This window comes from Podarcis muralis, chromosome 7 (assembly GCF_964188315.1).
Source record: "Podarcis muralis chromosome 7, rPodMur119.hap1.1, whole genome shotgun sequence".
NCBI classification, from domain to species: domain Eukaryota; kingdom Metazoa; phylum Chordata; class Lepidosauria; order Squamata; family Lacertidae; genus Podarcis; species Podarcis muralis.
Window position 1 is genome coordinate 75,353,793 of NC_135661.1, and position 27,624 is coordinate 75,381,416.

Sequence of the window (27,624 nt, forward strand, 5' to 3'; positions counted from 1 at the left end):
CAGCAACAATGCCAGTTTCGCAACTGCAAGGTGTTGTTGTTCCGTTGTTCCCCTTTAGAGGAGACACGTTCCACGGGAGATCGGAGAAGGAACCTCCGTGAGCAGAGGAAATGATTTCTAATCGTGGAAGTTGTCGTTGCGATCTTCTTTGGCTCCCCATTTCAGACGTTACATTGCCGACTCGAAGGTAGGAGGACACGGAGGTCGGCCGGGTGCAGTTAAATCCGAACCGACACCACAGACGGCGCGCTGTTCCCTCGAGCAGGCCAGCCCTGCGCGCAACAATTCGCACGTTACAGTCGGATCCGTAACTGCGTGACCAACAAAAGACACGCGTCACGACCTTTCACCCAGATTCCTCCAGCGCACACGCGCAGCCTCCCTCCCTCCGCAAGCCTCTCCCTCTTCAACAGTAACTCAGACGCCGCTCTGATTGGCCTCCTTTCGTTTCGGAGGCGGAGTGTGGCGGGGTGCGCGTCACGTAAATGCCGCTGGTTGATTGGCCTGGACAGATGATTATGCCATCTCAGGAACCCTCGCTCTCCACCCCCCATTCCAATGCTGTGATTGGTGAAAACGGCACATCAGTCATCCAATTTGAAAAAGCAGTCGCTTTGCCTTCGTTCCCTCCCATTATGCCCTCCTACCGAGTTCCTCGATTGGCTTGCGGAAACCCGAAAGAAACTCCCGATTGGGCACCACGGACAACTACACACCTGACCTTCTTGTGGAGCTTTGAAGACACACTCACGTGATTCCCTCCTCCCCTTCCCACATGCGCACGGATTGGACCGCCTGGTCATCTTCCCGATTGGCTGGAAGAACCCGGTGGGCGTGGTGAGGAGGAAGCTAGGCGACTGCTGATAGGACAACTGAGAGCGGGGCAAGATGGCGGCGGCCGGGCTGAGGGCGATGGTGGGAGTGAAGAGGGTCATTGATTACGCTGTGAAGGTGCGCGCGGCGAGGCAGGGGAGGGCGGCGCGCGGGGAGGGAGCCCCTCGAACGCCTGGGTCCCAAGAGAGGGAGCGCTTCTCCGGAGGGCCCCCCTAGCTCAAACCCGCATGTTAACACGACGCTGAGCGTGTGGCGCTCACACGTTCACATTGTCACGTGTGTCTGAACCTCCGTGTTTACGCGCTGTCTGCCTCAGAATATCAGATGTTGGAGGGCGGCCTTTTTTTCTTCTCAAAACGGTTTCCCAGAGGCATTTGCCTGGTGCTGCCGGCTTCTTTTCTCGCTGTCCTTGGCTGATTGTTATTATCTTTTTCAGTTATGTGCTTCTGAAGCAGTTTCAGTCGAGAAAAGCTTATAGCAATCCGTATGACTAGAAGGCCTTCCTCCTTATGTTTAGCATCTGAAATGCATGGCACAACCCTGCCTGGTTTTATTCTGTACTTGTATCCCTCAATCCCTTCGTTAATATTTGTTTCTGATTCAAGAATCTTAGCTGGACCTTGGACCTGAGAGCAGTGTTTGAAACTCCCAATGTTCTAAACACATTTTGCAAAAGGGAATTTTATTAAGCGTGAGCAGTTTTTGAGCCTTGGGTGCAGTACTGAGCCTAAGATTTGAGATTAAAACTGCAGAGTGGAAGGAAAGGAGGACCTTTTTCTGCCTCCCTACTTCCAGCTACTCTCTGAAGACTGGAAAAGAGACCCTCTTAAGAATATTAGGAGAGGTGGGCAGGGGAAGGACTAGACGGTGTAAAAAATGAACATAATATTTTCGCTGCAGTTCATTCATTTTCAGCTTTGTATTCTTGTTATTTAAAAAATGTACCTAGACATTCCGTTGTTGCGCTGATAACCTGGGTTTAAGGTGCCATTTAGCTCCTAGCTTTCCTATTTCATTTTCTAACACTGCCTGAGAGATCAGGGCTAAATTTCCATACTCAGCGGGTGTGTCTTTGGGCAACTTCGGTGTCTCATTCTCAGGTAAATGGGAATAACAGTGACCTGTTTGTTGTCAGGTTTCATGCTTATATCCTGTGTTTCTTCCACGGAGTTTGCTAGCTTGTATTCTCATGGGATTACTGGCTTGAGGCTAGCCAGTAAGCGTCATGTTTTAGGATTTGACCCTGAGTTACCCAGCTACTTCTCCATGGAATCAAAGACTTTGAGGGCTTCTTAAAGACCTTCTGATTTTCTTATATGAAAGGCACTTCCATGTAGGGAGCTGTGTGCAGGCTAACATTTGTGTGAGGCACTCGTATGTGTGTCTCCTACTGAATGCATGCATACTGGGAAATTGCCCTGTAGCATGGATAAGTTGTGAATGCATTAATAATAATAATAATAATAATAATAATAATAATAATAATAATAATAATAATTTTATTATTTATACCCCACCTGGGTTTCCCCAGGTGATAATTGCATCTGAGAATCTACATGCACCAGTCTCGTGTTTTCTGTTCAGTGATAGTTTTGGTATCAGAAGGTCTTAACATCAGAAAAATCCATGGTGCTGGTCAGCGTAATTCAGGTTGGCCCTCCAGATGTTTTAAGACTACAATTCCCATCATCCCTGACCACTGGTCCTGCTAGCTAGGGATCATGGGAGTTGTAGGCCAAAAACATCTAGAGGGCCGAAGTTGAGGAAGCCTGGCTAATGTGTGGAGAAAGTCTGCAGAATAATGCCAGAAGGTTCTGACTGCTGGAAGGTTTGAATGGGTGCCTTGCAGCTGCGTGTGAGCACAATCCTCAATTGCTGATTGCGCAAAGACATGTGTGCAAACAGCCGCCTTCTTTTTCTGATTTTAAGTCTGTGTTTACTGGATCTCTGTGCAGGAGCAGGCTGTTTGATCTTGGGCCTTCCTTATGCAAACAGAAGCTTCTTCCAAAACACTTAAACCCATAAACATTGAGGAGGCATACAATGAGTATTCCTGTTGTTCCTAGGTTTTAATGCTCCATTTCTTTCTCTCAAAGAGTTGAGGGAACTTATTTGAGAGTGCCTTGGACTTCAGCTGTGTGTTTTCTGTAATTCCTTGTGTGCTTTTGTATTGTACTGTGGATACAATTCTCCTTGGGAATAAGTCCCTTTGAATTCAGTAGAACATATTTCTGGGTAAACATGGTTAAGGCTGCGGTATTTGTGTATGAATGTGTTACTAGAATTTCTTCTCTCAACCAAAGATATTTCTTCATTCAACTGGTTCACATGTTATGCTAAACCAAACCATGGTTTAACGCAAATGCACAAGCGTGAGAGTTCCCAGAGAGGAGATTGTGGCTGCTTTGAGCAAGCCCTGGTTTGGCTAAACATGCCATCTGAATGCAGGCTTGTGGCTTATCTGGAGGAGAAAATAATGAGCTCTGGTTTGAATAACGTGTTAAAACACGTTAGCTTGCAACAGGATCAGAGAGGAAGAGCAAAGTGGCTGCAATCTGCTCCCCAGCAGGCTGCACATTCATGCATTTGCACTAAGCCATAGTTTATCTTAAGCAATATATGCAGACCATCTCATTGCCTTCATAAACTGTAGGGATGAGAGGATGAGGAAAGAGTAGAACCAAACCAATCAACTTGAGCACCCCAAGATTAACCAGCCCAAGGCATAGAGGAGGGGTGAGTGGCTCCTAAGTGAATAGTTTTGGTCTTCTACCTCCTGTCCCCATCTTCCTTCACCTGGACTGTTCCTAGAAAAGTTGCAGTGTAGAGATTAGCATTTTGTGAAACTGACAGTCTGTGGATGTGCTTCAACTTCTGCAATCTTGGCAGCCCTTTTTGGAGCAAACCCGAATTGCTGAAATCGCAGCTGAGCGTATCCATGTACCAATGGGTCATGTCAGAGCTTTCTCTGTGTAATTTCATTCCCATGCATGACCAGAGATAATCAAGTGGAGAAAAATCATAATTGAAAATGACCACATGAATCGGAGAGCAGAGAATGGCTGGAGGGAATGGGATGAGGTTGATTGCAGCCACCGCCACCCCCCAGCCATTTGTGTCATCTTTGTTTTCATTTGTTTTGTCAAAATCTTTTAATTGTTCCTCGCTTCGGGAATCCAAGATGATTGAAAGGCAGGCTAAAAATAAACAAGCAAACAGCCCCCACAGAAGGCTGTGCATAAGGAATAAATTGCAGCCTTATGTTTGTGGCAAAATTAGTGGATGGCAAAGATATAGATATAGTCTTGGCTGAGAGGTTTGGTTTCAGGTGTTGCTTGTTGGTTTCCCACTAGCAGGAGAAGGGCTCAGCCAGGTCATACCAGTGGCCCATCTAGTCCAGGTAGAGCAGAGCCTTATAAAGGGAGCGGGTGGTGCTGTGGTCTAAACCGCTGAGCCTCTTGGGGTTGCCAGTCGGAAGGTTGGCGGTTCGAATCCGTGCGACGGGGTGAGCTCCTGTTGCTCTATCCTAGCTCCTGCCAACCTAGCAGTTCGAAAGTATACCAATGCAAGCAGATAAACAAGTACGCTACGGCAGGAAGGTAAACAGCGTTTCAGTGTGCTTTGGCACTCATCACAGTGTTCTCTTGCGCCAGAAGCGGTTTAGTCATGACCCACAGGACCTGGAAAGCTGTCTGTGGACAAACGCCGGCTCCCTCGGCCTGAAAGCGAGATGAGCGCTTCAGCCCCATAGTCGCCTTTGACTGGACTTAACCAGTCTTTTACCTTAGCCTTAGCCTTCTTGCATTTGTCTAATCCTCTGTGTTTGGCCTAATCTAGATGGGCTCATCTTAGGTTCTTATCTCAATTAAAAGAGAGCAAGCTCTTACAGCAAGCATTCATTAACGCAACTCTAAACTATTTGAAAACTTTTCTAATATTTGCTACCCTATCTGTGGCTGATGATGCCCTGTGTGCTGCATTCAGCTTCTGGATCCTCACTCCCCAAAGAGGAGTGGGAATGGTCCCCAAGAGCTTCCTCGCCTAGTTCCAGATCTTCCTTAGCTGCCTCCATGACAACTTTGCTCCTCTTGCAGGTGCGGGTGAAACCAGACAAAACAGGTGTAGTGACAGATGGAGTCAAGCACTCCATGAACCCCTTCTGCGAGATCGCCGTGGAGGAAGCCGTGCGCCTCAAGGAAAAGAAGCTCGTCTCGGAGGTGATAGCTGTGAGCTGTGGTCCACAGCAATGCCAGGTGAGGAGTCATTCCCCAAAAGCAGGAGGCAAGGCAAATAGAGGGCAAGGGAAGGAAATCATTGTGTAACCAGAACCCACAGCTGAGTATCCAGTACTGGCTGTGGGCTTTGACAGCAGTGGACGGTGTCCATTAGAGCTGTTGAGCAGGAGGCAGGGAAACCAACAATAGGTGGAGCCAGGGCCAATGGCAAGCAGAGCCACCTGACTGGTTGGGGCAGGTGGGAGCTGAATGAGGACAGATAAGAGGTTGGTGGGACCCTGTCCCATCTGCCCTAATTGCCATCCTCCACTGGCCTCTATATAGGACCCCACCCCATCAATGGTATCTCAAACCAGAGTTCCATTCCCAGGTGGCTGAGTCGGTCACTTCTGCTTTATCCCAAACTGCTGCTGTTCTCTCCCACCCCAGACTTTCTCCTCATTTTTGCTTTTATCCCCTTCTGTCCTCAGCCTTTAATTCATGTCAAAATTTTGTTTATGTGACATTTGGTATCTGGTGTAGAATTCAATTCCTGGAAATACTTTAAGAAAGTCTAATGTCTAGCTGTTATATTTGTCAAGCTGTGCATTGGTTGCTTACGCACTGTAAGCAATTAAACCTTCGCAGTATAATAGAATATACATGACTTTCAAAAATGGCAGGTTGGCTCAAAAGTGAAAAGAAGAACTTGGGTGGTGGTGGAAGGAGATTCAAACTGTTGCCTCTGTAGTCTGCTAAATTCCTGCAGATGATGCTTTATCTAAGTTTAGCTGCTATAACAACAAAGTGGGCAACTCTTGAAATTGCTTTCCTTTACTGTGTCATTTAACAAATCCATTAACTTGTTCGGCAATGACCAGCCTGTTGTTTTTTCAAGGAAAGAAAAAAGACCCAGTAATTTTGTCCCTTGGAGCGTTTTAGAGGAAGTCGAGGAAGTAAAACAGGCTCCTAGGTAGTTTCTCAGTCACCTTGGCAAAGTCTTGCTTTGTAAGATGCATTAACTGCACTTCCTTAACTGAAGACCTTATAGTTTGCACTTGAGGGGGTGGTGATCATATTAGAAGACCTCAGGTCTAATAAGTAAGTAGACCTGTAATTCAGTTGAGCTACATATAGAAGCACACATGGGCTGAAAATGTGAACATATCAAGGAGACTTAAATTCCTGGTTACACATGTCTCTTCCCTTGCCGCTGCCAATTCTGGCTAAGTGCTGTGCAGGTGTACGAATGATCTAGTTCCTGCCTAGAGGTGCACCTAATGCCAGCCTGTTGCAGGGGGCAGCCGGTGCCTTCATACCCTGCATGTGAACACCTGCCTGGCTGTAGCGCCAAACAGAATGCTGGACTCGATGGGCTTTTGGTCTGAGCCAACAGGGCAGTACTTGTATTCTTAAGAGTGGTCTCTGACAAACAGGTGGCAGTTGCACAATCATATCTTGGCTTAAGAACCTGAGATACATGTGAGCTTCAGGGACCTGCCTGCAGCCACTTTGTTCTCCCCTTCATGCGAGTTCCTTGTCTGGACATAACAGCAAGCTATGATTAACCGTGGCTTCTTGGCTTGTTTTTGGCTCATTTGCAGAAGAGGAAGAGCAAAGCAGAAGCAAAGGGGTTGCATGCGGGTACATGAAGCTTGTGTGCTTCTCAGCTTAATAAGCCGTGGTTTGATTATGCAAATGCAGTCCTGGAGAGAGAGAGATGGTTCTTAAGTCCAGTCATCTCTTGAAGCGCCTCTACTTCACCTTTAAAATAGATCTTTTCCAGATGTGTCCTTTTGGGTGGGGGGTGGCGGTAACCAGAAGGCATCCTAAGTACTGAGGTTGAGTAGAAACAATGAGAACTTTAAAGCCTTGCAGATTTATGATGGTATACTCTCTCTCCTCCACTGTACTTGTCTGACAACATAATGCATCTGATTAAAATAGACTGTAGTCCAGGAAGGCCTATGCAGTAATGAATTTGTTTGCCCTTTGTATCTCATGGGGCTCTTTAAGACTAAAGCAAGACTGGAAGAGCTTTTACAGACCAGGGGCCACATTCCCTGGGTGCCACCCTTCAGGGGCCTCATGCCTGTGGTGGATAGGCAGAGGAGGTGACTCGTACCTTTGTACAGTAGGCTACAGATTACCATAGCTGCTCCTACTGGGTTGAGTAAAACTGGAGATGTAAAATAAGAAAAGCCTGGCATAGATGATGCTTTGCAGGGAAGTCCTCCAACACCCTGGCTTTGGACCCCTGGCTAAAATGAAGTTGCTGTTTCTCGTGAGCCTGGTTCTGAATGAAAGCGGGCAAGTTGCCGTCATTGCAGGAAGGCAACATAGCAAGAGAAGGGCTAGCTCAGCTGTGGTTTAGAGTTTTCATCCTCGGCAGTTCTCCTTGGGTAGGAAGCTTGCTCAGTGAGTTTTACCCATGGTACTTTTCTTTTCTTCTTTTTTTTTTTAAAAAAAGTATAAAGATTCAGCATACACATACAAATACAGAAAGAGGGGGGGGGGGGACAAGAAAAACCCCCTAAAAGAACCAACATTACAAATACCACTGCCCATGGTACTTTTCTGCTGTAATTTGGGATCGGGAAGGAATCTTTCCTGCCACCAATATTGGTAAGTGATTTTTAAAAACCTGCCTTCCTCTTATTTGTGGGGTGGCTTAAGATGCAGTACGCATCCTGTACGTTTTAAAGCAACAAAGGTCACCAGCAGACCAGGGAACTGGTGGCATCAGCGTACCTGTTGGGGCACAGCTCCTCTCCTACCTTCCCTAAGTCTGCTTGACTTGTGTGGCCTGAGGGAGGACAGAAGTGAAGAAGGCCCGTAGCTCAACGGTAGAGCATCTGCTTTGCATGTAGAAGGTCTCAGATTCAATCCCCAGCATCTCATGTCTGAATCCCTGAAGGAGAAAATACTACACAGACCAATGATCTGATTCAGTATTGGGCAGATTCATATGTTCCTAATAGCAGGCCAGGGAGTTTGTGCCATTAGCTCTTGAAAGGACCATTAACCAGCCTGAGTAAACTATATTTTTGCAACGTATATTTAGTATTTCATTCCTTGGAAGAAAGGCAATATTTAAATGACTCAGAGTAGGCACACTGGAATTGATGAACCTAAGTTCATCACTGCTGTTAATTTCAGTGGGTCTGCTTTAGTAAAAGTTAGTTGAATACAACCCTATTCTTCTAAGAACACCCCCCGAAATCCCTGCTGACAGCCTATGATCAAATTAAGGGTCATTAGCTGAGTCATAGAGCCCATGATTTGCAGGCAGAAGGTATCGGATGCAATCTCTGGCATCTCAGAGTAGGATTGGAAAAGACTATTGTTTGAGGGTTGTATCCCAACTAAGTTGTGCTCAGAGCAGACCTATGAAGTTGATAGACCTGTTAGTCGTGTTCATTAACTTCACTGAGTATACTGCGAGTGTGGCAAACGTTGAATGCAGCACTGACTCCTTGCCAGTCAGTGTAGATCAGGGGTTCCCAATCTTTTTGGGTCCCCGGGAGGCACATTATCTATGAAATTGCTGCAGGCAGCGCAATGCACCCATTTCACAGAAGAAAAGTGGACAGTGCTCAGACACACACCCCTTAAAAAAGGAAGTAGAACACCTGCATGCACCCTAAATCACAGACAGATAAACGACAGGCAACTCTCTCTGCTCAACCAAAGAGAGAGAGAGAGAGCCAACTTTCTCCTCTCAATTTAAATAATAAAAATAAAAATTGAGGGGTGCAAGGGCCCATGGTGAGTGCAAAGATGGCCCCAGTGTGACTCAACATGGGGTAGTTTAGTATGTTCTTATGCTAGTGGTCTGCTTTTGAGGAATCTGATTGTTGTGGGAGCAGCTTTCTCTCATAAATACCCTCTGTTTGTACAGCTTTGGTCTGTGTTGCATGGACAGGTGGAACAGAGTGGACTCCTCAGGGAAGGTCCAGTGTGACGCTGGGGGACAGCTTTTTTGCTCCTTGTCTGGTGACTAGAACTGTTTGTCCCAAATTCTTTTCTCCATCCTCCATTTGAAATTGGTGCTCAGGCGCACCTAATTGCTTGTCCCAAATTCCTTTCTCCAATTTTCTGTTGCGAAATTGGTGCTCAGGCTCCTTTCTGTCTATCTGCCAACTTGCTGAGTGGCTTGTGATCAAAATAATTAATTCTAAATCGAGAGCTTTTTACAGCTCAGGGGGCTGAGTGTTAGTTAGGCTGGTGGCCACTAGGTGGTACCAGCGGCACACAAGAGAGAGCTCTGTAGATATGCTGAGAGCAGCATGTTGAAGATGCTGGAGCCAAAACCCTTTCTTCTCCAAGTACTGGGTACCAACCTTTGACAGACTTAACACACCTGAAGCAATGCAGAAGCCTGCCTTTCGCAGTCTATTGAGGTGTGCGGAGTGTAGTTGTCTGGGCTAGAGCATCGCCTGTGTGAAGATTAAGGGTGGTTTTCTTGTCCGATGAGCAGCAGAGAGAGAATTAGGAGTTTGACAAATGAAAATGAGGTTCCCGCAGCTTTACTAGTTGTGTAGATGAGGGGGTTTCAGCAGGGCACACTGTTAAAGGTGCAGGACCACCATCATCTAAGCACCTCACTGGGTTGTTAAGAAAAGGGGCTCTATTTAGAGAGCATCATAAGACTTAGAAGGGACCACATGGTTCATCTAGTCCAACCCCCTGCAATCCAGGATTTTTTTTGCCCAACCTGGGGCGTGAACCTACAACCCTGATTAAGAGTCTCATGCTCTACTGCCTGAGCTATCAAGGCCTGTGAGTCTAGGGCAGACACAGACAGACTTCAAGCTTTCCAAATTTACTTTTCTTTCCTTTTCCTTTTCCTTTTCTTTTTTTAACCATCATTTGGAGCTGGGGGCCAAACAGTGACTTGCGAGTAAGACTAGATCCAAATGATGACTTAAGCAGCAGAAGTAATTGACTCCTACACCCAGGATAACTTGCATATATGCAAGTAAAAAAATTGCATCTGAGTTAATTTGTAACCTAAGCAGGAATTCTGACAATTCTATATTGGGGTGGGGGTTGTGATGGGGGCAGCTTTTTGTTGTTGCTATAATTGGGAACCTTTTCCAGCTGACTGAAAATCATCCAGCAACCTACAAACCAATCCCAATGTACCTTCCCTTTGCCCCCATCTAAGGGGAGCCCAAATGCAGGATGGGAACCGCCAACAGAATTTTCAGTGGACACAGGTAGTCATAACACAAGAGATGAGAATCTGCATCACCTGCTGGAATTCCCTCTGTTAGATAGAGGGGGGGGGGAGGCTGAGGCAGCAGGGCCCCCTTAAAGGTGCTGACATTGCAGCCCTGTGCACATTTACTCACACGTAAATCCCACTGTCTTCAAGAGGGGTTGGCTCCCAGGTAAGCGCATAGGATCGCCACCTGCACAGCCTTGAGCACGGCCCTCCCGCAGCCAAAACCCAGCGTACGGTTCCGCCCTCGGACAGCTCCCAATAAGGGCCATGGGAGGGAGGCACTAGAAGGCAGTCGCTCCCCACTTTGCTCTTGAGATCCCACACGGCGTGTGTCAGTGCGCAGCTCCAGCCAGTGAAAGTAACCGGTTTGGACATGCCTCTCTTGCCTCCCCCTGCCTCTCCCCAGACCTGGCTCTGCTCTCTTTTCTCTCAGCTGCGGCTTCCTGACAGCCCCACCGTCGCCAGCTATTTTCTGCACTGCTGCCCCCGCTTCCCAGTGACCTTCACTTGCTGCGCTGCTCTCACAATCCCCCCGTGTTTTTTTTAAAAAAAGCAGCCCTTCCCTTCCCCCTGAAGCAGCAGCAGCCAAGCTGACGTTCCTCAGTCTCTGAGATTGGGAACAAATACAGGGCTTTTCTTTCTCTCCCAAGGCCATCTTCTCTCTGCCCTCCTGCTTCTGATTTCTGCCTGCGGTTGTGTAAAGGGCTGGCTGGCGCAGTGATGGGTTTACTATTGCAAACTCAGCAGCTGCATCTGTTGGGGGGGGGGGTAGTGCCTTGGCTCTGTTCCCAGTGGGGCAGGCATCCCCCTTCCCTATAGAGGCTATTATCATTGTCATTAACAAAGCTGGAAGAGAGAACTCGGATTTTTTCATGCCAGGACTGTGTATCTTGAAAGCACAGCATTCAATTTTCTTTATATTACCGGTCCCACTCAGGGCAGCATAAATCTTCCAAGACTGCCACCCAATACTGGTTTCTTTCTCAAGATGACTGCGTTGATTCTCGACCTGTGCTCTTCTTAAGCACCACAATCTTTCCTTAGTGAGAGGCTGTGTTGGGCGACCTATGGGGCTTCCCAGTGTTGTTGGGCTCCCAAAGTCCTATCAGCTCTAGACAGCATGACCAATTATTGGGGGTGATGGGAGTTGTAGTCCCACGGTGCCTGGCAGGCCCCTGGGGTAAGGTATGTTTGATTGCTAAACAAGCAAATAGGCCTGAGAGGAGAGCTAACATCACAGATGTATTGTTTTCCCCCAGAGCGCTCTTCTTCCAGGCCTTCCCGAGGGACCTTTCTAGGACAAGAATTAATACCTTAAAATTCTGAGGAAAGCAGATGTGTGTGTCAAGTTCAGGGCTTCCTTCTTTATTATTCCTTTTGCCTCCTCCCTCCAGGAGACGATCCGCACGGCCCTCGCAATGGGGGCCGATCGAGGGCTGCATGTGGAGGTCCCTGCCAAGGAGTACGAGAGCCTCAGCCCCTTCCAGGTTTCGAAGATCCTGGCTGCACTTGCCAAAAAAGAAGGCGTCAACCTTCTGCTGCTGGGGAAGCAGGTAATAGAGATGCAAGTGCATTTGAAAGAAGGGATGAGCTCTTGCACAGGTAAATGGTGCAGCATGGAGGTGAATGTGCACCCACCATGTTGCTCTCCTTACGAACCTCCAGGGATCAAGTTTCTAGTCATCAAGCTTCTGGAGAAGGGCCAGTGCACCTAGCAAGCTGACACCTGTTAAATCCTGATCTCATCCCTTGCCTTCTCATGCCAGCAGTCAGTCCAAAAGACAGCTTTCTGCATGGGCGTGCCACCATGGCCGAGGCAACATTTCCATAGGAACATGGGAACCTGCCTTATACTGAGTCAGGTTACTGGTTCACCCAGAGGAATCTTACCTGCCTTGCTTTCCAGTGGCTTTCTCTCTCAGCCCTACCTGGAGATGCCGAGGGCTTGAACCCGGGACCTCCAGCGTGCAAGCAGATGGTCTGCTGCTGAGCTATGGCCCTTCTTTAGAACGGGGACGTTAATACGGCCTCTTATTACCTAGTGGACATAAGAGGAAAATGAACTGGCAGGAATAGGGGCAGAGTTAAAAGAGGCTGAACCTAACAGGCCCGAGGGCTGAAAGGAGCAAACATCTGGGTTGCCAGTTGCAGGTTTCCAACAGTATATCTGGACTGAAGCTGATCCATGGAGATTTATGAAGTGATCTTCGAGATGATTGGAAAGCAGATCCGAGACTTGGGACTTGGGAAAAGGAAGCGGAAAACAGCAGGGGAGGTGCTGCTTCCGCACCATCACCTGTTAAGGCACGGATGGGGAACCTTTGCCTCCCTAGGCCAGAGTCAAAAGAAGGCAGAGCAGTAGTTGTGGATCTTACCTTTGTACAGCTGGCTGCATTCCAGACACGCAAGAGCCTGAACTTCCTACATATATATACACACACACAAAACACGCTTCCATCTAGACAAGCCAGAGACAATGCTTCAAGAAGACCTTTCAGCCAGGCAAAAGCACATGACTTGAGGCTGCTGGGCATCAGAAGTGGGGGATGTGGCCTGGGAAGAGGGAGTCTTCCTGGAGAGTCCCGAGGGCCAGGTCCCGAGGCCTTGGTAACCACACTTGGCCTGAAGTTCCCACCCCCCGTGCCGAGAACTCTGCTTCTGCACCCGAAGGATGCAAGGTCTCATTTTGCAGGGGCTGTTACTTGTCAGAAGGATGGTCCTTCTCATTTCACGTGGCTGGTAATTTATCTGGCTCGAGGGGAACATTTTGTCACTGCTGAAATGCTCAGGTGACCACAGGTACCCTCATTCCTGTTGGGAGACCTGCCCTGACTTGAGCCTCCCAAAGAGACTGCAACCAGTACATCCCATGTTACAACTTTTCACCACTTACGATGGCTGGAAACGCTGGCATTTTGGGGGAGGATGCAATCGCTGCAGAGTCCTGGGAGAGGTGCCCACAGGGATGCGTTTGGGCTGCTCTGTCCCCTGAAGGGGAAAGGCTCTTTGCCCTGAAAAACAGCTGTGCTTCCTTGTCCTTTGTGTGACACCTCCAATCCTTTTTCACCCCTTGCTTGTTTTTCCAGGCCATTGACGATGACTGCAACCAGACAGGGCAGATGACCGCAGCGTTTCTTGACTGGCCTCAGGTACTATTCGGTGGGGAGGGGGCGTGTTATGTGGAATAGATGGAAGTGAGCAGCAGGGCTGGCAGGCAGAGAGCAGGTGGCCTATTAAGGAAGACGCATTTGTTTTCCATACTCGAGGAGGCACAGCTTGAAGAAGGGAGCCCATCCAATAGGCTACAGTGATGGTATGAAGGACTGGGGTTTGCCGGCAGTGGTTGGGGCAGAGCCAAGAGTGGGTGGGCACCCCTTCTTTCCTTCCTGTTTGCCATTTTCCTTTCCCCTGTTTTTCCTTTTCCTTTCCTTTCTGGCCTGAGGGCAGCTGTGTGACCACCCTGCTTTGAGAACCAGCGTGACGTAGCAGTGAGAGTGTCTTGACTAGGATGTGGGAGACCACGGTTCAAATCCTCACTGAACCAGGAATCCCACAGGGTGACCTTGGGCCAGCCCTGGCCTCTCAGCCTAACCTACCTCACAGGGTTGTTGTGTTGAGGAGGAAGAGAACCATGTATGCCACCTTGAACTCCTTGGAGGGAAAGGTGTGATACAAGTGCAATAATAAATACAAATAAAATAAAAGGAGGGAGTCATTCGGCATACAGGCAGCCCCCTCCCCCGTTTACACAGGGATTACGTTCCGAGGTTCCGCACTCTTTGGTGAAATCACGTATAATTGAAAAAGCCTGCAAACACCCTGTTCTGCTCCCCATGAGCCCCCGTTCCACTCTTTTTTTCAGTGACATATTTATGTCGTTTCTGGGTCACTTCCAGGTTCGGCGCAATGTGCATATACACAGTCGCGCACGTATTGACCTCGTGTAAACAGGCTGCCGATATATAGGTTTATAACAACCAGGCCAGTCACCAGTCACCTATTTTTGTTTGATTTGATTCAACACCCCACCCTAATCTAGTGACCTAATTAACGTGCCAGTGAAACGCTGGACTAGCTGGGAGGCGAATGACTGACTGAACTCTTCTGAACACAAAGTTGCCCAGTTGCCCCCAGAGAGCCACGCACATCCCAGGCTCCTTCATGATGCGGTTCCAAGAATATATTAAGCATGCAGTCTTCAAACGATTTAATGGCTCTCTGCCTAGGCCCTCGGGTTGTGCATCCCTGCCTCTTCTGCCGTGGATGCCAGTGGCTCATAATAGAGATGAACACCATGCCCTGGGCTTGAGCTTGTGACGGCATCAACCAGTCATGGCAGCCTCGGCTTATTCTGAGGTATGCCTGAGGGTTTGTCTGGGCTCAGTCGCCTAAGGAGGCAGGTTGTTGCGATTCTCCATTGTGGTTTAATGATTTCAATATTCGCTTAGCTTTTGTCATTTTTTAAAAAGCTGGTGAGTGCTTCAAGCATGTGCAGTTGGTATAGCAACTGGCAACACTCTTCTGAGGATGTGTACTTGTAGAAATTCATGTAATGTGTTACTTGCCCTGCCTTTAATCCAGCAGCCCTTCTCTCCCCGTTGCAGGGAACATTTGCTTCACAAGTGACTCTGGACGGGGACTGGCTGAAGGTTGAGCGGGAAGTTGACGGGGGTCTGGAGACGGTGCGTCTGAAGTTGCCAGCCGTGGTGACCGCTGACCTGCGGCTGAACGAGCCGCGCTATGCCACCCTGCCTAACATCATGGTATGGGCCTGACAACTTTTCATGGGTATTCCGTACTTGGCACAGCAAACCCTTAAGCAGAGCCTTGTTCTGGAGATAAATGACACACACGCTCTCCCCATTTTGTATCCATTTTGGTCCGGAGGAGATGAGGACGAGAAGCAAAGGGCCCCAGTGACAAAATAGTAATTGACGATTTGTGCAGAGCCCTTGACTTCCCCCATTGATTTTCACATTCAGCATTTCAGCAGCAGCTGATGATAAAATGGGCAGGGGAGCAGACAAGGGTGGGTTGTTTAAGTGCGCCTTGTTTTTATTCCCACCCCAACCCAGAAAGCCAAAAAGAAGAAGATTGAGGTAGTGAAGCCGTCCGACCTTGGTGTAGAACTTACCCCACGGGTGAAGATTGTCAGTGTGGAGGACCCTCCCCAGCGTCAGGCGGGAGTCAAGGTGGAGACGGTAGAAGATCTGGTTGCTAAGCTCAAAGAGAGTGGGCGGATCTGAATCTTCAAGTGGTTCTGGTAAGGAGAATATGCATGTTAACTACAGTTGTTGTTAATGGGGTCCAGCTCCCAGCAGCTCCTGCCCAGCATATCCAATAGTAAAGGATGGAAGTGAAACCAAACCTGAAATCTGTTGCAGAAAAGAGTAGCCTTTTCAAAAGGAGTGGCTCAGTTGTCAGGAAGAATCCACCTGGTGATGCTGAAAAAGATTGTCTCCTGTCTTCATCCCCAAAGAGGAGCAAGAAAGCTATTTTCCCTTCATCCCAGGTGCATTTTCTCCTGGAGGGGGACCTGTAAAGCTAATTATATGGAAGCGTGGACTCATTTTGGAGTGTCTAAGGCCTTCTATCTAAACCGAGTGAGGCTTGCTTCTTTCAGTAAGAAGTGTTCAGTTAGTGCAGAAGATAATCTTTTTGACTTTGAGAATTCCAAGCAAGAAGAGGCCATTTGTTCAGCAGCGAGACCCACACACTTGTTGGTCCCTCCTTGGATTCTTTTTATCACTGAGCCTCATCTCACTTAAAAGTGAAAATAGAGAATGTGAGAACTGCCTTGCTGGAGACTGACATCCGTCAAGTCTAGCATTGTTTCCTGCAGCATCAAGGCAGTTTGCCCCTTGGAAGTGCTTGAGCAGAGAGTGAAGGCAATAGCTGCCACCTGTTTTCCATTCCCTGCATCTAGTGTTCAGAGTTAAATTGCCTCTGAACATGAAGGTTCCACCTCACCCCTTGTTATTCATACCTGTTGATTCCCCCCATTTCTTCTTAAAAGCCATCGGTGCAAGCGCCCATCATGTCTTGTGGTTCCATAGGGTAAGTCACTGAGTAAGTCATACTTGTTGCACTGGCGAAGGAGTTCACGGCAGCAGAACACTTTTGTGCAAGTGGTAGCGTGAGCAGGTTTCTGGTAACTCGGTTGTGCAATAGATTGCTCAGTCTGTTACACACTGAATTTCTGCTAGCACATCTGTTGCATTGTATCCCACTGTTGCACAGTGAAATCCCCCCATCCTCTGGCCCAAGAGCCATTGCACTAGCAGACAGAGAATGTTGTGCACAGCCCATTGAAATCGATGGACTTAGGTTAGGTATGCCCATTAATTTCAGTGGGTCTGCTTTGAGTACAACTAACATTGATTGCAACCTGTGGTTTTAAGTGATCTCCTGGCGGGGAAACATTTACAGTCTCTCTTGAACTTACCTCCCACAACTGGCAGTACCCAACTGCTGGTATTTGTATGAGAGGGAACAAAATGCCCACTCTCTCTGTCTCTCTCTAGCCATTCATAATTGCATAGGTGCATGTGTCATTTACCCCCTTTAGGTGTGTGCGTGTTCCTCACAGGAAAATGCTCCAAGCCATTGTGTAGCCCAGCACTATTCATGTGCCCTTGGAAGTCCCTCACTGTATTTAGTGGAACTTAACTCCCACACTCCATAGGGTCTTCCTGCTGGGTAACAAGAACTGTGCAGACTATTCCAAGTGTGATTGCACCATAGATTGATATGTGCCTTTATAGTTGCCGTTCTTCGCCAGAGAGGTAGGTATGTGTGTATATAAAATGGGTGTTTATATTTGTATATGTGTGTGTATGTGTGTACACACACACAGACGAAGCTAAATCTATGGGTTCTTCCCAGCTGCACAAATCAATTCTGCAAGAACACATGAAAGCAGAAATTCATTTGATTTGATCTGTGGTCAAATATACCTTAACGAGTGTTCTGGAGGGTGCAGTATTAGTGCATGCAAATAGTATGCTTGAAAAGAAAAAAAATTAGAAGGTCATGACGTGAGGTGGTTACAATTAGCACAGTGCAGCTGAACCAAGAGAGCCGCATAGCTTTTGTTGAACCCCAATTGGAACAGAGTTCATATTTTTTAATGGTCTGACTCCCTGAAATGCAGCCCTGCGTACTTTTTAACAGAGCGCCTGTAATCACTCAATGCTTTGACAGAGATTAAAAATAAAGCCGCAAGTGCTCAGGAATCATTTGAAATGCAACTCTGGCTTCTGCTTTTAGGATAAGAAGGCATAATCGACCCGTCCTTTCTCCCTTTCAGCTTTGCCTGGAGCCGCTGCTGCTGCTGCTGTCGAGGTGGGTGTGGCCCTCGGGGAAGGGGGCGCATCTTCCCACCTCACTGGGTCCCTCCGACTTCCTAACCATGCTGCCTTCCAGCTCAGCTGGCCACTGATGAAAGCTGAATGAGACTTTGATTCTATTTTCTGTATTAATGATTGGTCAGATTGCAATAAATGTCCTGTGATTTTCGGAGGTGCTCTGAGCAAGCGTCACGTCACTGCCGTGGTTATTTTTTTGGAGTGGGGTGGTGGGATTGCGTTTCCAATTGCTTACTTTGCTGTAAGTGGTCTGCCCTGGGCACGAAGTGGTATAGTTGTGCTTCCAGTGGCATGCGCTTTGCCAAAGTGGTGTCTGAATATTTCTCTTGCACATCGTAGCTGGAGGCTAACGTTGCCCTGTTAAATTGCCATAGGATTCACGGGCATTTATATGGCTGGGCCCCAGCATCTGGTTACTTTTGGCCCTTAGCTGGGGGAGCTCACAGAGAATCCCTCTCCACTTGCATTCATAGAATCGTCAAGTTAGAAGGGACCACGCAGGCCATCTAGTCCAACCCCTTGCAATGCAGGAATCTTTCGCCCAACGTGGAGATCAAACCCACGGCTCTGGGATTAAGAGTCTCCTGCTCTGCTGACTGAGCTGTCCTAGTCTATCCACGAGGATACCTCTGGAATCAGAGGACGCTCTGTTAACTGCCTCCGTTGTTTGCCTCCAGCAATTCTGGCATCTGAAGAAGGAAGTTACAGCCTCTGCAAAGTTTTATGTTCTTCTAAAACGAGTCTCGAAGGTGCTACTCGACTCGGCTGTTAAATAATGATAACCTGAGACTGACATAGCTGTCCTAGTGCATTTGGTGTCTGGAAGCTGCTTCCACTTCTGCTGCTCCGACGTAGCCCTTGTTCACGCTACCAGCCAAAGGGGTTCAAAAACTGTTCCGTGAGCCTACTTTTTCAGATTGGAGGGAGGGAAGCGCATGGTTTTCCCATGGGGCGAGGCATGAATTCCCTGCACGAATTAAACAAGCATGTTGGAAAAGTCTAGGCTAGAACTGTTCCCACTGATAGCCTTATCCTTCATGAATTTGTCTAATTATTTTGTTAAGCCATCTAAGTTGGTAGCCATTCTTGCCTCCCGTGGGAGCGAGCACCGTAGTTTAACTACATAATTATTTTATTTCATAAAATTGATATGCAGCTTGATTCTAGGAAAAACCTCAAAACTATGTTCTGCGTAGCTATGTGGGTTGGCTCCCTCTCGAGTGGGCTTTTTTCCCTTGTTCTGCAAGCACCGCCAGGTCCCCGAATCCTGCCAGTCATTCCCCTTCTCACAGAGGATTTTTGGCAAGTCTTAAGAGGTAGCAAAACTCCGTCTTTCATGCTTGTTAATCTGCCTTGCACTGGAAGGAACACACTAGGGTGTGTCTTGGGAGAATTGTTCCTTGATGGTGAATGACGGTCCTTTATTCTAATGAGCCAGTAGCCAGTCCTCCCTATGCTTGCCTCCTTTCCAGCGATGAGTAGCAGGTTGGGGACAGTGTCTAAAGCAGGCAACCAGGCAACTGCCAGTAGTTGCCAGGGGCTGAGACGGGTTGGGAGCAGCAGCGGCAGAGGCTGCACCAAGACCAATGCTACTAGTTGTAGGGGATCAAAGAGCCTCAATTTTTATAGTATTTAACATAAGCTGCTGTGGGATTCGTCCTGGATCAAAAGAGGAGTTCAATTACAAAGAGAGATTTTAGTTCACCCGATAACCCCACAAAGCAGGTCACTGCCAGGACTACGTAAACTCTTCTATTTATCATTATTTTTTAATCCCATATAAATAATGCAAATTTGTAAGAGTTGATAATTTGGCATGCTTCCAGTTTTGCATAGTTTGAATTTGCTAGGCATGGGGTAGAAGGGGGGCCAGGCAGGGAGGCCTGTGCCCTACTCCTGGAAAGTTCACCCAGTTGCCCCTTCTATGGTTTCAGCAGGCATTGCCTATGGGTTTTCCGGGACATATTCACAGTCATATGGACTAGAAACTCTTCTTTTCCTAAAATGTTAGAGTAGATTCTATTGTTCGTTTTCATGTTGCCTTCTAAGCCACTGCCTCAAGGCGATTTACACACAAGAGGATCAAAAACAGCAAAAGACACCAAAAAGATAAATATATTTAAGACAAGACTAAAACTCTTAACAAGTAGACACTTGTTGTAAAGTCCCATTTATACAGCTGGCAAAGCCCGTCCAAACAAAAATATTTAACTTCTTCCGGGAAGTGCAGATTGGGAGTGCCTGTCATCAGCTGGAATGCTATTCCACAGAACGGGCAGCCGTCCAAAAGACACTGCTCCAAGATTTTTGGGCCACAGTACCACATTTTCACTTCTTCTGTGCTCCCGCAGAATCGTCGTACAGTGGTACCTCGGGTTACATACACTTCAGGTTACAGACTCCGCTAACCCAGAAATAGTACCTGGGGTTAAGAACTTTGCTTCAGGATGAGAACAGAAATCGTGCTGCGGCAGCAGCAGGAGGCCCCATTAGCTAAAGTGGTGCTTCAGGTTAAATACAGTTTCAGGTTAAGAACTGACCTCCGGAACGAATTAAGTACTTAATCTGAGGTACCACTGTATACCGTGCCTCCACTTTTTCTTTTCCATCAGCTATACTCCTTTTCTTCTCCCTCTCTTTTTCCCTCTCTCCACTGCCCCCCCCAACCCAGCATCATTTTTCTCTTCCCAGAGCCTGATGAACAGCTCAGCCCTGGCTATTTTAGGATGTCTATCTTGAAGAACCAGTTCTGCTTTTTAGGAACGAGAGAACCAAACCGAAGACTAGCCGTGTGTGTGTGCATGTGTGTGCTTTCGGGGATGGGAGCAGGCTATGTCCCTCCCTAGTTTTTAGTAACGCTGTCTTAGCAGCTGCTCTGAGAAATTTTGCAAGAAAATTTGGGCGCGGACAGTTTGATGCAAGAACTTTTCCTTTCAGACTTGCCAGTGAACATCAATTCCTACATGAACTCCAGACCCAAACAGCTTCTCTGCTTTGGAAGATGACCTGACCCTGGTGCCTCCAAGAATCAAACGGCGTCCCTGGCCTCCTGTGTTGGGTTCTGCCACAGCCAAGCAGTTCTGTGTTGTTCCCTTCACTGCAGCCCAGTCTCCAAACTCCTCCTACCCCATTTCTTGGCCGAAGAGAGAAAACTTGCCTCAGGCCTGTTTTGCAGAACTGGGCCGCAGAGTTGTGTGTAACCCTGTTTAATATACATGCCGGCCACTAATAGTTGGGTGGAGCCTGATGTGAATAACTGGTTCTGCAGGCGATGCATGGCATCAGCGGAGGGGGTCCAAGCTTGTGTTTTGGAGGGAGGGCTCTTGGCTTGAAGCTACTACAGGTGTGCTTTAAAGCTGAAATCCTGGTCAAAGGAAAAGATCAAATGGCAAAGAGAAAACTCAGTGGATGGCCATCTTCAAATATCTGGAGGGCTTTTCGCACAGAAGATGAAGCAGAAATTTGAGGGGTGTAGATTTTGGTTAACATTTTAATGGTAAGAGCTGTTTGACAGCAGAAGAGTCTGCCTTGCTCTTTCCTTTGCCGGAGGTCTTTAAGCAGACGCTGGAAGGTCACCTGCAAGAGCTGTTGTAGTTGCACCTTACATTTCAGGCCCTGCATTCAACCTGGCTGCTGTGTCTCTGAACGAGTCCCTGTTCTGCCCAGTCTCCGTTCCCCTCAAGCTATTGCCCGGCATGGATAATTCTCTTGCACTCCTGGGTCAGATGTGATGAGAGATCGTTCGATCGCCGTGCCTGCACATCCGAAAACAAGTGGCAACCCTTGCAGAAATGCTGAGGGCGGGCTCCTCTTGTATTCTTCCCCCGGGGGTTTGGGTTTTTTTTTCATTGTGCAATGTGCCTTCATTTTTAATTTGGCAAGAGCATCGCATGATTCAGAGAGCAAGGAGTTTGCTCCTTGGCAGAGACATTCCCCACATAACTCCCCCAGCCTGTGCCTGCTCCAAACCACTCGAAACCTCGGTTGCAAAACCCCTGGCAACTCGGCTGTGCGATTCTTTGGCACGCAGCGCTCCTCCCCACCTGCGACAGCTCAACAGGTTTCCCTGAATATCTGAGATGCTTTTGTCATCCCTCCCCTGAGGGCAGGGGAGGATCAGGTCTCTTCCTGGGCCTTGCCGCCTCCTTCCGCTCTACCTGGTGACACCTGCCTTCCGGCCAACGCCATAAGGCCCTCCCCTCACCTCTGGCTCTCAGGGGGGAGAGAGAGTCTTTTGTAGATCCGAGTGTCCCACCTTGCGCCTCCGCCTTGCCCTGTTGAGCCAGCCTGGCATGGCTCCCTGGCATGGCACCTGTCTCTTGACCGGCTGGCTTCTCTCGCTGCTGGGTGAGTCAATTTGCTCCGGGGTTTATTTCCTCCTTCCAAGTTTGATCTTATCGATACCTGGGAGAATTTGAGCTGTATTAGGGAAGGGGTGGGGGAGCGTGTCTGTGGAGAGAAGCTGGCTGAATATCAAAAGGTGTAGTTCCTCCTTCCTCGCAGTCCACATCATAAAAGAGAATGCTGACACGTTCCACTCACAGCAAGCCTCTGCCGTTGTTGCTCTTTTGAATGTTTGCAGGGAAAGGAAGATTTCTCCCAAGCCAGACTTCTGTTCTCTTGTGGCAGCACTGCAGGAGAATTGGCTTGAAAGGCTTCTGTGCTCTGTGTCCGTTAAACCTGCCCTGTGCACCTTTCGCTGGGTCCACCAAGCCAAATGTGGCCTTTCAGATTGTAGCTGAGGGCAAGCAGGGGCACACAGCTTCTCCCTTCGGCAAGCCACCCCACCGTGCCGCCTGCAGGCTGTGGCATCTTCCCTGCCCCCCAAGGCCACATTTGCACCATACAGTGGTACCTCAGGTTAAGAACTTAATTCGTTCTGGAGGGCTGTTCTTAATCTGAAACTGTTCTTAACCTGAGGTACCACTTTAGCTAATGGAGCCTCCCACTGCCGCTGCGCCGCCACCGCACAATTTCTGTTCTCATCCTGAAGCAAAGTTCTTAACCCAAGGTACTATTTCTGGGTTAGCGGAGTTTGTAACCTGAAGTGTCTGTAACCTGAGGTACCACTGTACATTTAAAACATGATGATACCACTTTAAACATTAGTGGATTCCCCCTCAAAGAAACATGGGAGCTGTAGTTTGTTTAGGGTGCTGGGAGTTGTCAAGAGACCCTCTGTCCCCCTCCTGGAGCTACAATTCCCAGAGTTCCCTCCGAAAAAAGGAATTAATTTGTTAAACCATTCTGGGAACTGTAGATCTGGGAAGGGAATAGGCATCTCTCAGCACCCTGAGCAAACTACAACTCCCAGATTATTTTCAAAGTGGTGTTACAGTTCTTTAAATGTGTGCTGTGAATGCAGCCTTAGTCTCCGTGTTGCCTTTGTGGTATTAGTCAAGGAAGGAGTTGGTGGCAATGCTAGAATTAACTGACTCTTCCTGTCCTTGGCTCTGGCTCTGCCTAGCCTCCACCCCCCACCCCCACCCCTGCTTTCTGCCCTACCAGCTGCAATGGACATCAGCCCAAACTTGGACCTGATATTAGCCTCCCATCCCAACCTTCTTTTGCAGTCTCTGTTAAACAGTGAAAACCAGAGCCTTAGCATGTCCTGGTGGGCTGCATTGAACTTGATGGGCCATGCAGGCCTGCGGTAATGAAAAAAAAGACCTTGTCTGCCCCCTCCCTCCCCCCACTCCCCCATTGTAGTCCCTCCTATTACAGGCAATGCTTCTGGGCCTGTATTAACAGTTGCAGTCAGAAAAGGAGATGGCTGCCCCGAAGCTCTCTTGCCAGCAGCCTTGAACACGCAGCCTAATAATAACCTGCCTTGAGGAAGAAACCGAGTTTAGGGAAAATGAAAAACCTTGCTGACTTTTCAGGATTCATAATTGTATCTCTAATGTTTTCCCCTAATTAAGAAATGCCGGAGTTTAAAAGATTTCTGCTTGCAACTGTTTGCGCGACGGCCATCCGAACCCTTTAGCTGCCGTCTCAAATGGGGAGGCCCGCTTCGTACATTGCCAGGAAAGAGGAAATGTGTTGCCAAAAGAGAGAGAGAGAGAACGAAGACTAAATAGGACACCAATTTGCATATGTGAATATGTTTGGAGATATGCCAATCAGCAAATAAGTACTAGGATTTGAATAGAAATAGATCTTGCCATGGTGGGGGAGATTCTGTGAACAGATGACCTGCGCACTTGCTGGGTTCAGGTGCTCAGTAATAATAATAATAATAATAATAATAATAATAATACCCCACCCACCTGGCTTGGTTGCCCCAGCCACTCTGGGTGGCTTCCCATAAAAAAGCAACATAATAAAATGTCAAACATTAAAATAGGTGGGCAACTTGTTTCTTCAGGTTCTTTTGCTTTTATAAACTGTTCTTGTAATGGGCGCTCCCTCAGAAAACAGAGGACTGTCCTTCAAATAGCGGGCTGCCCCCTGCGGTCACTCTGGTTTCAAATGCTATGCGAAACTGGGCGGACAAATAATTGTGCACATCACATTTGCCTCCCATTCTTCCTCTTTGAGGCTTGCGTCAATTTTATCCTGCCAGCAACCGACTGACGTGGTTGGTGGCAGAGAGCAGGAGCGAATTGCCTCATGGCCCAGCCGGTGAACTTAATGGGAGGGCCTTTGAACCCAGGTCTCCCTCGTCCACCTCCAAGCTATTGCATCGCACTTGGCCCTGGCTAAGACCCTGTTTGCACCAAAGAATCTTGGGAACTGTAGTGTGGGAAGTTTGCTGGGGGCTGTTAGAAGAGCCCTATGCTAAGAGTGGTGTAACAATCCCTCTTCCCAAGGAACTCTGGGAGTTTCAGCTCAGTGAGGTCTCATAACAAGTCTTAGCATCCTTAACGAACTACAGTTCCCAAGATGCTTTTCGGTGGTATAATATGAGCTTTTTTTTGCAAGGCTGGTCATTGGAGTTACAGCACCTCTTCTTTCTTTCTTTCTTTCTTTCTTTCTTTCTTTCTTTCTTTCTTTCTTTCTTTCTTTCTTTCTCTCTCTCTCTCTCTCTCTCTCTCTCTCTCTCTCTCTCTCTCTCTCTCTTTTTCTCTCTCTCTGCTGGCACTCACAACACTCATCAATATATGAGTACCGGCACCTCAGGGTTTTGTTTTGTTTAACCCAAAAAACCCCAACTAGGTATATTCCTGCTTCACATTTAAGCTGCAGATGTCACCAGCAAATGCCATTGAGGAGTGTTCATCCATGTTTTTCCATCGGGCTCCAAACAATGCCAACACCCCCACCCCCATCTTTTTTTCTTCCTACCCTCTCACATCTCTAGGCCACAGTTATAGTGTATTTTTGTGGGGGGTGGGGGGTGGAAAGAAGCTTTAGAGTTGCTGGCAGAACTCGGATCATTTAGACCAGGTTTGGGGTGTCTGCTCTTGTTGAGAAAAGGTCACTGTGTTTGAAATTGGGCTGAAAAGGTCTCAGGCCTCTCCAGAAACCGCTTTGCACTGCTTATGACTCCCTTGCTGAGAAAGACACACACCCGTTCTTGGCAAGCCAAAGCAAAGTTAACCTCTTTTGTCTCCGTTTAGTGGGATTTTTATAGAATGCATTAAAAGAAAAGAAAAGTTACATTTGTCCCTTCCACAAGACCATCAATAAATTTGGGATAAGTTAACCTCTAATCATTTTTTTAAAAAACCCAAACCAAAACAAACAAAATTATTGATATATTTTTGGCACTCCTTGCGTCTCTGATGGTTTCAGATATTTCTGCGTATCTTGTGAGTCATGTGCGAAACACCTCTTCTATCTTACCGCAAATATCCAGATAACCAGCCTTCTCATTTTTTCTTTGTGACTGTAACATCCAGTGGTTTTTTCGGGGGGGGACGACGACGACGACGATGCATACCCCTAAATATTTTGTGAATCTAAGTTTGGCCTCATTGAGCGGCAGTATTTCAATATGAGTAGGAAAATGAGAGTACCCCTAAACATTTTTTTAAAGAAAAAAAAGCACTGGTAACATCCCATGCTAACCTTGGTTCAATTCAGTTCCATTTCTTTGCGTTTGCCTCATGAAGTTCTGTTTGGTTATTTGGGCCATATGGATAACATTCAGTGGAAATGCAGCCATACCTCAGGTTATAGACGCTTCAGGTTGCATTTTTTTGTGTTGTGGACTGCTGAGACCCAGAAGTACCGGAATGGGTTACTTCCGGGTTTCGGCCGTCACTCATGCGCAGAAGCGCTAAATTGCCGAATCACAACCCGCGCACGTGAAGACGCGGGTTGGGAATGCTGCGGGTTGCGAACGTGCATCCCGCATGGATCATGTTCGCAACCCAAGCGTCCACTGTACTTTCAAAACGACAACAGCACACCTTCCTTGACATTCCTGCAGAGTGATCTGAGGGAATGCTAGGGCAGAAGGCCTTTCGGTGTAGAAAACTTCCTCCCTTGAGATGCTGCTGGAACACAACTCTTCTCATTCCCTCAGGATTGGCCATACAGTGGTACCTCAGGTTACATACGCTTCAGGTTACAGACTCCGCTAACCCAGAAATAGTACCTCGGCTTAAGAATTTTGCTTCAGGATGAGAATAGAAATCGTATTCTGGCGGTGCGGCGGCAGCAGGAGGCCCCATTAGCTAAAGTGGTGCTTCAGGTTAAGAACAGTTTCAGGTTAAGAACGGACCTCCGGAACAAATTAAGTACTTAAACCGAGGTACCACTGTACTCTGTGGGGCTGATGGGTGTTAGGGGTCCGAAAGCACTGGAGGACCACAGAGTGTTGCAGAATGCAGGTTCCTTAGCCCTGCGGTAGGCCATGACTCGTACTTTCACGGGCAACATTTGCAGGAGTATGTCAAGGTTGCTTCCATTCCCCCCCTCCCCAATGTGAGCGTTATTAATCTCTAATCATGCTGAAAGTGCCAGGCTGGGTGTTCTGAGCCTGCCCTGTCCCCACTTAACCTTGCTGCTTTCGGTGGCGAGGTTGGAGAGGGCTTGTAAGCACGCTCGCTAGATCACACTTACGAGCCCCCTTCAGACCTTCCCGTTCTGTGCTGTGAAGCCGGGTTCGCGGCCCTGAGCCTCCAGCACAATTGCCGATGAATAATGCCCCATTGCAACCCAAAGAACGTCTTTGTGATCCACCTTTTGTTGTCCTTGGGGATAAGACAGCAAAGCCGTCTTTAGAGAAAAGCGGCAAAGGATGCAATCCCCCTTCTTTGGGAGTAAGTCGCATTGTGGACCCAGGGATATATTATGTCCAAATAATGTGGAGGATCAAGCTGCAAGAGGGGTGAGCTTGGGAATGTGTCTTGCTCACTCAGGATCTACCTCAGCCGTGAAGTGACCTCGAACCACTTGCTGGTCTCAGTCTTTGCCTCTCAGTGACCTTGTCTGTTGTGTGGGGCATAATTGTACTGACCAACCCTATGGGAGCTAAGATTACTGAGCTAATGCAAGCAAAGGGCCTTGAAAAGTCTATTCCTGTTCAGTGTTCCGGATAGCCTGCCATGCCTTTTTCATAATACAGTGGTACCTCGGTTAAGTACTTAATTCGTTCCGTAGGTCTGTTCTTAACCTGAAACTGTTCTTAACCTGAAGCACCACTTTGGCTAATGCGGCCTCCGCTGCCGTCACACCTCTGGAGCACGATTTCTGTTCTCATCCTGAAGCAAAGTTCTTAACCCGAGGTACTATTTCTGGGTTAGCGCAGTCTGTAACCTGAAGTGTATGTAACCCGAGGTACCACTGTATTCCATGTCCCCCCTACCCAGCAAAGAACACCGCCCCCCCCCCAAAAAAAACTTCGGATATTCAGCATTCCATGGCCTCCTATATTTCTCCGATGAAAATAGGCATGTCCTAAGGAAAACCAGGACATTCTGGGATCAATTCAGAAATCAGGACGGCTTCTGTGAATCCGGGACTGTCCCTGGAAAAGAGGGACACTTGGAGGAGCTGCTCCATTCTCACTGGACTGCTTTGGCGGTTT

At 47.9% G+C, this 27,624-nt stretch overlaps 2 protein-coding genes across 3 annotated transcripts in view; both read left to right on the top strand.

Moving 5' to 3' along the window:
• Positions 1 to 795: 795 nt before the first annotated feature.
• ETFB (electron transfer flavoprotein subunit beta) lies at positions 796 to 17,799 on the top strand. The gene is made up of 7 exons (XM_028742528.2): positions 796 to 951; positions 4,929 to 5,087; positions 11,673 to 11,831; positions 13,365 to 13,427; positions 14,883 to 15,041; positions 15,354 to 15,541; positions 17,588 to 17,799. The coding sequence occupies exons 1-6, from the start codon at positions 889 to 891 to the stop codon at positions 15,522 to 15,524; spliced, it is 774 nt and encodes a 257-aa protein (XP_028598361.2). The 5' UTR covers positions 796 to 888; the 3' UTR covers positions 15,525 to 15,541; positions 17,588 to 17,799.
• A 3,866-nt stretch (positions 17,800 to 21,665) lies between these two features.
• VSIG10L (V-set and immunoglobulin domain containing 10 like) overlaps positions 21,666 to 27,624 on the top strand; it is a 35,862-nt gene continuing 29,903 nt past the window's right edge. Inside the window, exon 1 of one of the 2 annotated variants that reach the window (XM_077932148.1) lies at positions 21,666 to 21,992. In XM_077932148.1, coding sequence (XP_077788274.1) covers positions 21,938 to 21,992 — 55 coding nt within the window. In that variant the 5' untranslated portion in view covers positions 21,666 to 21,937. The remainder of the gene's footprint in view (positions 21,993 to 27,624) is intronic. The other variant, XM_028742526.2, reaches the window with a different exon arrangement.